Source organism: Mastomys coucha, unplaced genomic scaffold, assembly GCF_008632895.1.
Source record: "Mastomys coucha isolate ucsf_1 unplaced genomic scaffold, UCSF_Mcou_1 pScaffold5, whole genome shotgun sequence".
NCBI lineage: Eukaryota > Metazoa > Chordata > Mammalia > Rodentia > Muridae > Mastomys > Mastomys coucha.
The window spans coordinates 63,802,090-63,816,863 of NW_022196911.1; the positions used below are offsets into that span (position 1 = coordinate 63,802,090).

General features: G+C 48.9%; 1 protein-coding gene across 1 annotated transcript; it reads left to right on the plus strand.

Moving 5' to 3' along the window:
• The first annotated feature begins 391 nt into the window (after positions 1-391).
• Positions 392-11,179, plus strand: Ccdc42 (coiled-coil domain containing 42). The gene is made up of 7 exons (XM_031351810.1): positions 392-710; positions 1,048-1,153; positions 1,599-1,703; positions 4,123-4,320; positions 8,094-8,315; positions 8,517-8,675; positions 10,893-11,179. Exons 1-7 carry the CDS (start codon positions 628-630, stop codon positions 10,968-10,970), a joined length of 951 nt encoding a protein of 316 aa, XP_031207670.1. The 5' UTR covers positions 392-627; the 3' UTR covers positions 10,971-11,179.
• The last annotated feature ends 3,595 nt before the right edge of the window (positions 11,180-14,774 follow it).

Below are 14,774 nucleotides of genomic sequence, written 5' to 3' on the forward strand. Positions count from 1 at the left end.
TTTTCTTCTCTGCGGCAGATAGCCATACCCTGCCTCCCTGCCTGGTAAGGGAGCAACCAGTAACATGATCAGAGTCCCTGAAAGGTGCCAGCGGTAACAGAGAAGCCACCTCAACAAGAGAATGAGGTTAGCCAGGCAGTAGTGGCGCACACCTTTGATCACAACACTCAGGAAGCAGAGGCAGGCAGATCTCTGAGTCCAAGGCCAGCCTGGTCTACAGAGTGAGTTCCAGAACAGCCAGGGCTCCACAGAGAAACCCTATTTCGAAAAAAACAAAACAAAAACAAAACAAAAAATAAACAAACAAACAAAAAGAGAGAGGTGGGTGGGGAGTTAGCAGGTTCATAGGTTAGAGGGCAAACTGTGGGTTCCAGGTACGGTCCACAGAACCAGGCAGCTTGTTGCTAGGTAACCAGATCTCCTATCACCACAAGAGCATCATACTAAGGCAGCCTCTAGCTGGTTTCTGCTGTGTCTCTCAGCTACCCACTCTCTGTGGGACTTTGAAAGCAGCAGAAGGAGAGGAGAGCGAGAACCCAGCCACTGCCCCCTGAGTGTCCTGTGGCTCTGCCACTCACCATTTCACTCTGAAAAGTAGGCCACCTGGCCTGTTAGGTAGCTGTCACCATGAGTTTGGGCATGATGGAAGAGGAGGACTTGGCCGAATACTTCCGGCTACAGTATGGGGAGCGGCTGCTTCAGCTGCTGCAGTAAGTGCCTGGTATAGCCCGTCTGCCTCACCTCTGAGCTTGGGACCACTCTTACCCACATGATGATGCTCTGTTGCCTGGTCTTTCCTCTCCTACAGCCCAGTGCTCCTAATTACCTTACCCCATTACCCAACTCCACCCTAACTCTGGGCCCCCATCACTCGATCACCCCCCAAAGCCCACGTAACCCTCTCTCCTCAACACACTGCTCCTTTCATTAAGGTGAGAGCGGAGACCTCTTTTCCTTCCCATGAGGATCAATCTCTGAGGTGCTCCCTATCCAATCCTGTTCCTGCCTCTCAGAAGGCCCTGTCCCCCTTTCACTGTTCTTGGGCAGGAAGTTCCCAAATGTTGAGGAACAGTCAGATTCCCCATCCATCCGGCTCCTGGAGAAGAAGAAAGAGGCCAAGTTCATGCAGGAGGCCATGGAACAAAAGAAGGAGGTGAGGTGGGGAGTTGGGGATGATAAAGGTAGGGGTGCAGGGTAGGGAATGGATTGTCTGGGGCTCAAGGTTAATGGATGGTGGGTCCTCACTTGGGGGCTGGGGGTGGCTAGAACTGGCATTCTGGCTGGTGGTTCTGGCCTCTTTCCTCCACAGAGAACAGAAAGAGTCTGAGTTTTAGGGGAACTAGGGTCATGGGATAGTATACTAGGAGTGCTACGTAGAATAGAGTGCAAACTACAAGCCCTTCTGTAATTATACTTTGTTTGAGGAGTTGGGAGTTTAACCCCTGGCAACTACTCTTCCACTGAGCTACATCATCAGTGTTTCAAGAGTCTCCTGGGCTGAAGGAAAAAACACTTGGGCAAATGATGTTAGAATCTTTCTGAGAGTGTACGCATGTCAAGGTGGCTCCCTGACTTTCACCTTCTCACAACCCCTAAAGACATTCCAACGGAGAATGGAAACACTGAACTTGCGCTGGGAGGAACTAGGTATTAAGGAAGAGCAGCTGAAGATCCATATCCAGAAGTTCGAGCAATTCATCCAGGTATGAAGTGGGGTGAGCTTCAGTAGGTAGAGACTGGACCAAATAGTTCTTCCCCTTCTACTTGACACTGTAGGCTCCTCATGCTCCCGCCCCCCAGGATTAAAGGCATCTTCCCTGGTCCAGTAGAGCTTGATCTTTCCCAGGCATCTTCTGTATTCTATCTACCACCTACCTGAGGTGTCCCGTTTACCTGTCAGTCTCTGCTCTCTACTTGACCCTTTCCTGTTTCCTTGTCAGTGTATCAAGCAGATAGGTAGATGAATGGGTCTGATGGATAACGGGAGTATTCGTGGATACAGCAGTGAGCCAGAGGGGCTTGGTCCACTCACTCACTCACTGTATCCCTCCATCTTTGTCCTTGCATTGAAAGTGAGAAGCAGATGAAGGCAGCAAACCATTGCAATGAAGGACCAATGAAGCAAAGAGACTAGTAAGAAACTCCCCAAGAATTTTTACCTTGGGTTAGGGAGTGAAGCACCATCCTCCCTTCTTCCTTCTAAGGTCTCAGTGGTCTGAGGAACCAATGAGTTTATCAGGATCACTCACAGAGCACAGATGGATAGTTATAAGCAGATAATCAGGAGCCTGAATGACCCTAAAGCAGCCACACTAGAAGGTCTATACAGTGTGGATGATGGCTTCTATGCTTTACAATAGATGTTGCCTCTCCCCTCATCCTTCCCCACCCATGCACTCTAACTCCTCCCAGAGACACTAGGGCCACATGCAACTAAGGCAGACTTGGCATCCAATTGATTGGAAGGAGTGGCTGGATACTCAAGTGAGGGTCCCCTGATCCTCCCACCACTTATAATGAGGGAGCATCAACAGCTAGCCAGCCCAGCTGTGATGGATCTTTTGTGGCTGGGCCCTAGAGATGACAGCAGTTTGGCTCAGAGGATGGTCCCCTTAGAGGAATGATTCTGGCTGACAAGATGGCTCCATGGGTGAAAGCACTTACCACCAAGGCTGACAGCCTGAGCTAGATCCCTTAGGACCTACATGTTGGAAGAAGAGAATTGAACCCCATGAGTTTAACTCTGATCTCCAGGTGTGCACTGTAGCATGTACACACACATACACGTACACACACACACAAATAAATAAAAAATGTAAACAAAACAAAACAAGAACCCACCCAGACTTGTTGGCCAGCAAACCTCCAGGATCAACAGTAGAGAAGCCTTAAAGGGCTGGGCCTTGTTGTAGGGGGAGCTCACTGCTGCCCTTTCCTGGAGGAACCCTACTCTTAAAGTTCCTCATTCTATACACGACTGGGCAGAACAGGGATATCAATGTTCTGAGATACACCCACCTGGACCAGAGCAAAGTTGATGGAGTATTTGAGAGGACAGGAAGTCTTGAGAGTTAAGGGCTCTCCATATGACTTTCAGGCATTCGGCAGCTGTAGAATCTCATGGGACTTGTTGCAAACACAGACGTCCGTACCTTCCTCCTCTTGCCTCTAGCAGGTCTCAGTTTGAGACGAGACACCTATAGGTGTTTAAAAACTTTCCAGGTGATTCAGATATGGCCCTCAGGCCTCTCTGGTGCTTCGGAGCAGGGCACATATCTTGTGCCTTTCTCCATTCTCCCTAAATGTCCCCACCATACAGGTCCATCCATGCAGAATCACAGGGTGACACCTGGTGAAGTGCACTGGTCCTGATGCTGCAAAAAGAAGAGGCAGGGTCAGTAGCTGAGCCCCATCCTCTCTGTGTGCAGAATTACCAGTGTCATCTCCTCTAGCCCTAGTCAACGCCAGTCTGGACTATCAGAGGAATTTAACGTAGGGTTCCATTACTACCATCCTGGGCTTTGTAGGAAGAGAGGGCTACCACCTCTCTGCTGACAACCGGAGAAACAGGCACTGTGTACCAAATCGGGAGAACATGTGGACTTCCCAGCCCTGCCTGGGCCATCTCTCCCGTGACAAATGACCACCACTAAAATCAGAAATCACAAAAGCTCTGTCAAAGCTTTCCTGCTTCCACTCAGCCTTTCTCAGCCTTCTTGGATGCAAAATAGAGATCTTCCTCCATCCCCCTCTTTCTGTGTGTTCACTTCCTGTCCCCCACTCTCTGAAGCCCAGAAACCAACTCCTACAGAAGCAGAATTTCCTGCTTGTCCTTCCTATGGCCCCCCTCTTGACCTTGAGCTGAGTTGCTGAACTCACAGCCTCCTCGGGCCACAGAAGTCCCTCAGCTTTACTAAGTTCCTTCAAATAAGGAAAACCTCAGCACATCCTTTCCCTTTACACACCCCCTCCAACATGGGCAACCCAGCAAGCTCTGCCTGCCCGCTGGTGTCTGAGCTCAGCAGACAGAAGGGGCAAAGGGTATCACCAGCCCCAGGTAGGCCAGGGTCTCATCAGAAAGGTGAGAGGCTTGCCTGATTTACACTGCCTTCCTCATCCCAGGAGAATGACCAGAAACGCATCCGAGCCCTAAAAAAGGCCAACAAAGAGCGTGAACTGAAGCGGCAGCGCCTGCGGGAGCTGGCCAAGGCCAAGCAGGAGATGACAGCGCTGAGGCTGGAGCACCAGAAGCTGAGTGTCAAGCTGCAGGACTACGCCATCTTCAGCAAGTACCTGGAGAAGGTGGTGGAGAACTCTGAGGTGGGTCCCAGGGCTGGAGGTGCTGCAAGTTAATGGAATAGAATTCAGCTCCAGCTGCCTAGGGTTTAGGGGCCCTTGGAATAGTTATCTGGATCTGGGGAGGCCCTACGAGATGGAAGACCAAGCCCCACTATGAGGTTGGGTGGGACTCTCCAAAGCAGGAGGCTGTGCACATCTAGACATCTATACATGGGTTGTATATTTACATCTGTATTTGTGTATGCCTGAGTGTGTGTGTGTGTGTGTGTGTGTGTGAGAGAGAGAGAGAGAGAGAGAGAGAGAGAGAGAGAGAAAGGGAAAGTAGAAAAATACCTACCCTCCAAAACCCAGAAGCACTTAGTATATGATACAGGCTGACTGAGAGTTTACATAGGCCATCTTTAATAGGGGAGGGTCTCACAGCTTCTGGGCCATAAGCACCCGTGTCTCTCAGCAGGACCTGTCACCCCACCCAGGAACTTCCAGCCCTCTTCCCGAATCACCTCTTGCAACACAGAATGTCACTGCTCCTGTGACACCTCCTCCCCCATCCCCAGGGCCCTCTGGGGTTTCCTCTTCCCACGTTCTTCCTTAAGCAAGACTGACTGTGCCTCAGACTACAGTCCCACCATAACTGTGCTTCATCCTTCCCCCACGCCCTAGTCCTGAAGTCATCAATCAGATATGGTCCATTCCAGATATGGTCCTATGTATTTCTGGAATCTAACCCCTGCCCCTTCCTCATTCCTCACGCTGCGTGCTTCAGCTGTGTTACCTCTGCCCTTTGCCCTTTTACATTCTACAGCCTCCTCCCCCTCCTCTCCCTCTTCCTCTCCTCCCCCACTCCTCTTTCTCTTCCTCTCCTCTCTCCCTCCTCTTTCTCCCCCTCTCCTCTTCCCCCTCCTCTTTTTCCTGCTCCTTTTTCTCTCCCTGTCCCCCATACTGGAAAGCATAAAGAAAAACTTAACCTTTCAAAAACTCACACACCGCTTTGTCTAATCTTAATATTTTCCTGGTTTCTTTTTCTTTTTTTCCTCTGAAATAAAACACTGCTGGGAATTTAGGCCCCTTATATGTCCTTCCAAATCTCAGTCTTTCTCTCCTCTCTTCAGGGGTCACCAGTATAATAGTATTTAAATTTATCATTTTCGTTGCCGGATTCATTATTTTGTGATGTATCAGCTGTCCATAAATATCCCTCTATGACTTGGCTTTTTTCAATTAATTTTCTTCCTTCCTTCCTTCCTTTCTTTCTTTCTTTCTTTCTTTCTTTCTTTCTTTCTTTCTTTCTTCCTCCCTTTCTTTCTCTTTGGTCAGTGTCTCACTATCTACTCCTGGCTAGCCTCAAATTCAAAATCTTCCTCTCTCTGCCTCTCAAGTGCTGGGACTAACTCCCTTAAGCCTTGGTTCATCATCTGTGTCAGAAGTGGTGCTGAAGAGGGGTAAGCCAGTGGGGTCAGGGGGCAAGCAAGACTCAGATCACCTGCTCTAGTGGGGTCCAGAAGCACAGAGTTTGCCCAGCAAGTATGTCTATAGAGGGCAATGTGACCTCCAGTTCCACGACATCAATGTGTTTCCCCAGGGGCTGTCACAGTGTGCCTGCTCAGGGACTCTCTGAGCACATTGTCTCCATATAACAGTTGGTAGTGGCAGACTGGTGTCCAGGAACTGTCTCGCTCCTGTTTTCCCAAATGTGCTTCTTGAGGAAGACCACTCCAGCCAGTGGTGGAGGAGGTGGGAACAGCCAGAAAAGTATTTGGGGGAGATGGGAAGGCTGACGTGAGACTAGGCATACAAGTAGAGGCTAGCCAGGCAGAGGCAGGCAGGGGGATGCCAGACGGTGTCACAGGTAGGGGAAGAAGCAAGTGGCATGCCCACATAAAACTCTTGATTCTCTATAGTGTTCAGAAGAATGAATCAGCTTGTCTGCAGCCTCCAAAACTGGCCTTTTGTGTCACTATTAACTCACGGATTTGAACCCATGTCTCAATCTTGTGTATTTATTCTATTGATGTTCAAATTGTCCCCTCTTTGGACAAGCAGGGGCCTCTTCAAGCTGGCGCCTGAGCCTTTTGACATCAGAATAGAATTGCAAGATTTCTTCCTGGTAGCTCTGACTGAACCCGTTCACTCTGACTTCTGTATGCCAGTGGTGTTTGCTGAAAGAACTGTAGGAAATAGAGATGGGACATGGGCTCTCTGCTTCTTAAAATTAAAACTCTTCATGGATAATATTCATACTCTTTTCCTAGTTTTCTGGAGTCTTCTGTCTGTCTGTCTGTCTGTCTGTCTGTCTGTCTCTCTCTCTCTCTCTCTCTCTCTCTCTCTCTCTCTCTCTCTGTGTGTGTGTGTGTGTGTGTGTGTGTGTTACTAGCACTTGAACCCAGGTCCTCATACATGCTGGGTAAGCAATCTACCACTGCACTGTACCCCAAGCCCTTATTTTAGTTTGACACAGGGTCTTACTAAGTTATCCAGACTGGCCTCAGATTCACTCTATAGCCCAGGCAGACCTTAAATTTGGACTCCTTTGGTCTCAGCCTCTCAAGACACTGTTGCCCACGCGGCACGTCTCCCTCATGTGTCCCCACCACTCCCCCAGGTCCATCTCCCTCCCGTCTAATCCTCAGGCCATTCATGTTAAATTGCTTCCAGTATTCTGAACCTGTCCTGAAGCCTCCACTCACCTTTGCTCAGGCTTCTTCCCCTACCTGTGACACCGTCTGGCATCCCCCTGCCTGCCTCTGCCTGGCTAGCCTCTACTTGTACGCCTAGTCTCACGTCAGCCTTCCCATCTCCCCCAAATACTTTTCTGGCTATTCCCACCTCCTCCACCACTGGCTGGAGTGGTCTTCCTCAAGAAGCACATTTGGGAAAACAGGAGCGAGACAGTTCCTGGACACCAGTCTGCCACTACCAACTGTTATATGGAGACAATGTGCTCAGAGAGTCCCTGAGCAGGCACACTGTGACAGCCCCTGGGGAAACACATTGATGTCGTGGAACTGGAGGTCACATTGCCCTCTATAGACATACTTGCTGGGCAAACTCTGTGCTTCTGGACCCCACTAGAGCAGGTGATCTGAGTCTTGCTTGCCCCCTGACCCCACTGGCTTACCCCTCTTCAGCACCACTTCTGACACAGATGATGAACAAAGGCTTAAGGGAGTTAGTGCCCGGGCCCTCTGCAGCTCCACCCCTCAGTCCTAAAGATGGTTTATCACTGTCTATCCTCCCTGTACCCAACCACCCTCTTAGGCTATAAATTTCAAAAGAATGGGGTCTGGCTTTCTTATCTCCTACTCTGTCACTACCTTTTAGCATAGCTCCCGGCCTGTGAGTGGCTTCTGAAACATTCTTGTTGAACAGGATCGATGTTGCCTTAGGAGATAAAGTGCTTTTCCTGCAGCATTTCTTAACTCTAGCTCAGCCTGGAGCTACCTAGAGATATTTTGCAACATTTTAATTCACTAGGGGCTACCATAAGACATGTTATTAATCTGAATCTCTGGGATTGAAGCTTGATAAGTATCTTTTTTTTTTAAGAGTCCCCAGATGATTGTAATATGCATCTGGCATTAGAAACATCAGGTCCAGCTGTGCAATTCTCCAACATCTGGGACATAGCCCATATAAACCCAGGAGAAGCCAACATTCTCACAATACATATATATGGCTGTGGCTTGCCGGCCCTGGTTTCCAGCTATCCAGGCCAGAGGTGGTGGGCTGAGGTGGCTGCCTAGATGACCCTTGGGAGCCAGCTATTCAGTGACCCAAGCCCATTGGCCCCTCAGTTTGAAGAGATCCACGAGGTGATTGCCCGCTACAAGACCTTGGTGAGCATGCATCATGACCTCATGCAGTCAGCCCAAGAAGGCCAGGAGAAGATCGAACGTGCCAAGGCACGACTGGCCCGCTACATGGAGGAGAAGGACGATGAGATCCTTCAGCACAACAACGAGCTGGCAAGACTGCAGATGCGCTTTGACCGGGCCCGCAGCGATGTCATCTTCTGGGTATGCTTCAGGTCCAGCATAAAATAGGGCTGATGGGAGTCGGGGTTCCTGGTTACACTTCTGCATGTCTGCACACATGTATACAGACACTACACACACACACACACAGTGTGTCAGAGAGAGGAAGAGAGACAGAGAGATACAGAGAGAATCTCCCTCTCCTGTGCTACCCTTACACACTGCCACCACATCTCTCCCCAGGAATCTCGCTGGGCGCACATCCAAAACACCGCAGCCAAGAAGACTCTCCTGCTTGGCACCATTAAGATGGCGACCCTGAACCTTTTCCAGATCGTGAGCAAGCAGCTGAAGGAATCTAGCCAGGTGTCCCTGGAGGACACGCACAAACAACTGGACATGGTTAGGAGGATGTGGAGCTGGGTCCAGCAGCGCGGCAGGGTCAAGGAGGGTCTGAACTGGCGGACTGAAGGAGTGGATCAGAGTGGTAGCCCTCAAATAATTCAGTGTCAGGATCACCTAGTGGTGGGATTGGGGAATTTCTGAGCTCACCCCGAACCTCTAAATCTAGGATGAGAACCCACGGACTTACATATTTAGTAATACTCCCTGAACTACACTGCAGGTCAGGGCTCTGCACATTGAGACCAACCTCATCAGCATCCCAAATCCTGTTGTCGTCTAACCACAGGGCAAGAGTAGGGACCCACTGTTGAACCCGTCGGTCGTGCAGAACGGTCTTGTGGGCCATGTGTGGCAGCTCAGAGTCTGTTGTGTGAGAAAGGCTATATGAGACTGAGCCTAGCGGTTGTCTTCTCCACCTGCGTGTAGTCCTGGGACAAAGCTGGGTAACCTTCTCCAAAAGCTGACTGCATCCACCCTTCAGCTGATGTTCAGAAATAGTTTTCAACCGCTTACGTTTCTGGGGAAATCCACAGCTAAGGCTATGAAACATGGATCCCCATGCTTGAATAGCAAGCGCTTTACCCACTGAGCCACTTCCCCAATCCTCGATAGCACAATGGATTGAAACTTTAAAAGAGCTCCTTGTGTGAGGAGAGTAGCTTTGGTGGACACTTTGGCCAATTGCTTTAATGTCTGGCTCGATAACAGGTAGATTTGCTGTTTGTCCCTGTTGTCATCCTGTTCTGACAGGACAGCAAGGAAATTCTGCTGTGGTAAATGAGACCATGTGCTCATTAGGGAATACGTGCAGTCTTGGTGTTATGGAGATCTGACTTCCAAGATCTCCCAGCGTGCTTGGCCCTCTTCCTTGAGCTGTCCTGACAGAAGATGCCCTGGGAAGTGGTGATCTGCAGCTCTCCACCCCAACCTGCTCATTCCCTGCTCCACCTCGAGCTTTCAATCCATCTACTCCAAATTCTGAGCTCCTTGAATCCTTGAGGAATTTTTTGCAAGTTTTATTTTCCAGAATCAAACTTCCAGAAGTGCGCATGGCAAGGAAAAATCAAGGCCAGATTTCCCCCTTGCCAGGCGCACCTCATGCAGCACAGAGCCCGTCCTAAAATAGCTCTATCTTCATCCCCACGGAATATATATGCACTGACAGAAATTCAAACGACTAAGAACCTGAGCCTGACACAAGCAAAGAGGCGAGAAAGTATAAGTGAAACAAGAGGTCCTGCCTTGAGCGGAGGGTCACCTTCTGAAGATGAGAACTGGGCTGGGTGCGTGGCTAAGCACAACAGCGTGTGCCCATCACGCATGAGGCCCTGGCTTCCATCCCCAGAATTAAAATATTTCTTCAGAGCTGTTTTGTGTGGAGTCCAGCTGGGTCTTCTTAGCCTCTGAGTCTATCCCCGGGTCACTCTGACCACAGGCTTTTAAAACAGAAGCTGGTGAATAGAATTTAAATTTCCCTTGAGGGTGGGACCCCATCACAGTGAGCCTCAGGTCTGGGTTCCCTCAAAACAAGCTCTTTGAAGTTGCCAGAGGGCCATTTACAACCCTGTCTGCAAAATGCTTCACTCTGAAGCCTGCTTGGGACCGGCTCTCTTTCTTCCTCCTGCACATTCCTGTGACTACCTCCAAGTAGGTCCCAACCCCGACCTCACTGGGCTTACTGAGCCCACTGTCAAGGTTTAAACCCATAGGCTTGATGAGTCCTCGTCCCCAGCTTGTGGTACTGATTTGGGAAGATGAAACCCTTAACAGCAAAGCATGCCTAGCAGAAAGAAGTAGGTTCCTAGGTGCAGGTCTTTGAAGGAGACAGCCGATCCACCTACTCCAGTCACACACACTGTTTCCTGGTCTCTGCTTCCTGGTCTATCCGAGTGAATAGCTGCTACCAAACGCTCCTACCTTTGCAGACAGAGTCAATCCACCATGTCTTCCAAGGTTGGCCATAGGTTTTGAAGGCACATGCCCACTTTAACTTGCTTCTGTCATGTATTTTTGAGCACAGTGCCCAGAAAAGACACTAATAGATCTGCTAAGCCTGATTCTTACGGTCACCTAGAAAATCGATGAATGGAGGCAACGCAGCCGCCTCTGGAAGTCCAGGATGAGAGCGAGGAGGTCCTTTCCAGGGGATGCTCCATCTTAGGACTTGGGGAGTGTTTGCTGGGTGAAGTGAATGCTGTCTCCCTGTCTTGGTAGATCCAGCAGTTTATACAAGACCTGTCAGACATCTGGACAGAAGTAAAGAAGAAAGAACAACAGCAACTCCGGGTGTAAGGAAGCAACATGCTTCTAGAATGTTCCAAGACACTTGAGAGGAAAGAGAAAGGAAAGAGAAGGTTCCTGATAGGCCTGTGGTCCAGTCCCCCTAGTCCAGCTGTTGAAGATCAACTGCTTCCAGATGATATCCCCCTGTTGCTTTCCCCTCCGGCCTCAGTCTGTCCCATCCCTAAAAGAATTAAATGTTATAAGAAGTTGGCTCTGAAGTTACCTCTCCTTTTGAAAATTCAAAGGTAAGAGCCAATGAGGGGAGAGCCCCATCTAAGAGCAGCTCGCTCAGGCTGCTGGAAACTTCTCCAAGTTTTATTCTTACCTTCACATATACCCCATGGCACACAGACTTTCTCTCTCTCTCTCTCTCTCTCTCTCTCTCTCTCTCTCTCTCTCTCTCTCCCTCCCTCCTTCCCTCCCTCCCTCCCTTCCTCCCTCCTTCCCTCCCCTCTCACACACACATACTTAAAGTAGTTACAAGTTCAGTTGGGAAACAGGGACAGAACAGGGGCCCTATCTCTCTTCTACCACTTGAGGGAAAAAAATAATTTGTTGTTCCTAGTTTGTCTTCAAGGCTCCCTAGAAACTATAACGGCAACCTCTCAAGTCAAATTTCCACAAGTGGTGAATCAAAAAGCAGCCCTGCCCCCTATCTCTGGTACCTCAAAACATGCAGACATAGTGTTGTGTCACCGGCGCCAATGCAGGAATAGCCCGCTAGCTGCCTGGAAGTTTGCAAGGGATCACTAATGTGCCAAAGGACAGCCTCAACTTGGAGCATCCTAGCATGCTGAAATGATTGTTAAAACCAGTAAAAAACCAAACCAAACAGAGGCAAATTGTCGATGGCAAAAGTCAGAGACCCTGGGTGAGTATGGGCGCTTCACAGACACTGACTGGCCTTGTGAGAAGCGCACAAGGCACCTGGCACACATAGCAAGACATTTGTTTGTTCCCGACACTGGCTGCAGGGCCTGAGGGTGAGGATTACATTTGTATCTCCAGGCCCTGAACTCAGCTCTAGCAGGCTAACACAGCATGCTTTATACCTCCTACCCAGGATCTTCCCCTTAGACCCTGCTGCAATCCTCACTTGCTAGACACGTGTGTCCTGTGGTTCCAGCTCAAAGACAATCTGAAACTCTGGTCTAAAACCCAGAAACCTAAAACAAACCCTCTGCACAATCCTGGTGCTTGCCCAAACCTGGTACTGTGGTCAGCGAATCTGCTCTCTGCTGCTCAGAGGTTTGTGCCCAGAGGATGGCATAGACCCGGGAATTTGAAAATGGCCTAGACAAATATAGCAAGACCCCCATCAAGAAAAAAAATCTTTGGGGAGCTGAGCTCAATGGGTAAGAGCACTTGCTGAACACGGGTCCATAGCTGAGTGCAAATCTCCAGCACCTAGTACAAGGCTGGAGAGGGTGCACACACTTGTAATTTCAGTGCTGCTTTGGGTAGAGACAGGAGGCTTACTGGGGCTCCCTGGCTACCATCCTAGTTGCAGGTTCGGTGAGAGAGTTCTGTATATCAGTTACGTTTCTGGTGCTGTGATAAGACACCATGACCAAAGACAACGTAAGGAGGGAAGGTTTGGGCTTTATGGTTCCAAAGGGAGGGGAGGCCAGGCAGCAGAGCAGGAAGCTGAGAGGTCACATCGATTGCAACCTCAAGCTGGTTGCAGAGAATGGGAGCGGCGAGGCACTGAACTCTCAAAGCTCCTCACAGTGATGCCCTTCCCTCAGCATGGCTGCACTGCCCCATAACCTCTCTCTAGAGCTCCTCCCACTGTTCAAATAAATGCCTGAGCCCACTTCTCACTCAAACCAGCACACCCTGTCTCAAGACAGTAAGGTGGAGAGCAGAAAAATGAATGTCCTCCCCTGGCCTCTGCACATGCACACATGGATATGTGTACTGGCACAGACATGCTTAGAGCGCATGTGCGCGCGCGCGCGCACACACATATACACACACACACACACACACACACACACACACACACACTCTTGGACAGCTATTGCTTTATAACCCAGAGAGATGGCTCAGCAATTAAAAGCACTGGTTGCTCTTCCAGAGAACCCAGGTGCAGTTCCCAGCACCCACCCGGTGGCTCACAATTTTTAGTAACTCCAGTTCCAGGGATTCTGACACTCTCCTCAAGCCTCTGCAGGGACCACACACGTACATGGTTCACAGACACACATCCTGGAAAAATACATAAAATAATGTTTTATTTTTCAAAACAGGGTCTCACTATGAAGCTCTTGCTGTCCTGGAACTCAGTCTGGAGACCAGGCTGGCCTCAGCCTCATAGAGATCTGCCTGCTTTATCCTTCCAAGTGCTGAGATTAAAAGTGTATACCACTATATTTGACTTACATAAAATGATTGTTTTAAATGTGTAATGACCACATGCTTCCTAGTACCTGAGCTTCATTCATCTCTCACCATCAGCTCAGGATACTGTGTCAGTTAGCATTCAGCCAGATGAGGACGCTAATATAAGATTAAATATCACTTAATCAAAGTATTGGGCCAGGTGTGGTGGTAGACACTTTTAGTCCTAGTACTAGGAGCCAGAAGCAAGCTAGTCTCTGTAAGTTCAAGGCCAACCTAGTCTATATCCCCAGACACAGTCCCCACTCCACCATTTTAGAAACAAAACTGAGAGTTGAGATCATAAACGTTTCAGATTTGGGTATTTTTCAGATTATGTAATACTATCATAAATGTATATACATATATTCATATATATTGAGATTTCATAGGGATGGGACCCAAGTCTAAACACAAAATACACTTGTTTTATATATGCTTTGCACACAGTTTGAAGACCGTTTTATTCAATAGATGGACATTTAGTTTTTCTAGGCAGGGTTTCTCTGTGTAGTCCTGGAACTCACTCTGTAGACCAGGCTGGACTCAAACTCAGAGACCAGCCTGCCTGCTTCTATCCTCTCCAGTGCTGGGATTAAAGGTGTGTACCATTGTACCATCACCACCCTCAATATTTTCCTTAATTTTGTGTGGTCTATCACACCAGGCCAGATGTGAAATTTTACACTTACACTGTCACATCCATGTTTTCCATTTTGAAGAGTTTTTGAAGAGTTTTCCAATTTGAAGTGTCAAATTAAGGATGTTCAGCCTGGATACAGATATATAAATGTGGACACAGGAAAACTGTACCCTCAGTTATGTACAGCCACATACATAGCTTCTTTACAAGAATTTAACCCTGGGCTGGTCATTTACAGCTCATGCTGGAGCCTGAAGTCAGGGCGAGGTAGCTGGGAGACAAATGTAGAGGGAGAACTGGGGAGACAGTGCAGTGTGCAGTGTTACCAGGCAGGCATGAGGACCTAAGTTAATCCCAGGGAGCCATGCAAACGTTCAGTGCTGTGCTGTGCCATTGCTGGGGAAACAGAGGAGGAAAATCCCTAGGTCTTGCTGGCTGGAAATTAGCCAACTCAGTGAGCTCCAAGCTCAATGAGATAGCCCACTTCCAACAAAAACAAACAAACAAAACAAGGTGGACGGGGCAAGGGAGATAGCTGGGCAGGTAAAGTTACCTGCACCTAGACTGATAGCCTGAGTTCAATCCATGGGACCTACATGGTGACTTTTACACACACATGATGGTGCATGCATGTGCATACATGCATGCATGCATGGCGACTTTTACACACATATGATGGTGCATGCATGTGTATACACATACACATAAATTAAAATGTAATAAAGAAGTAATTTAAAAATATCTAACAGTGAAGAAACAATTGAGGAACACCACTCGATGTCAACATT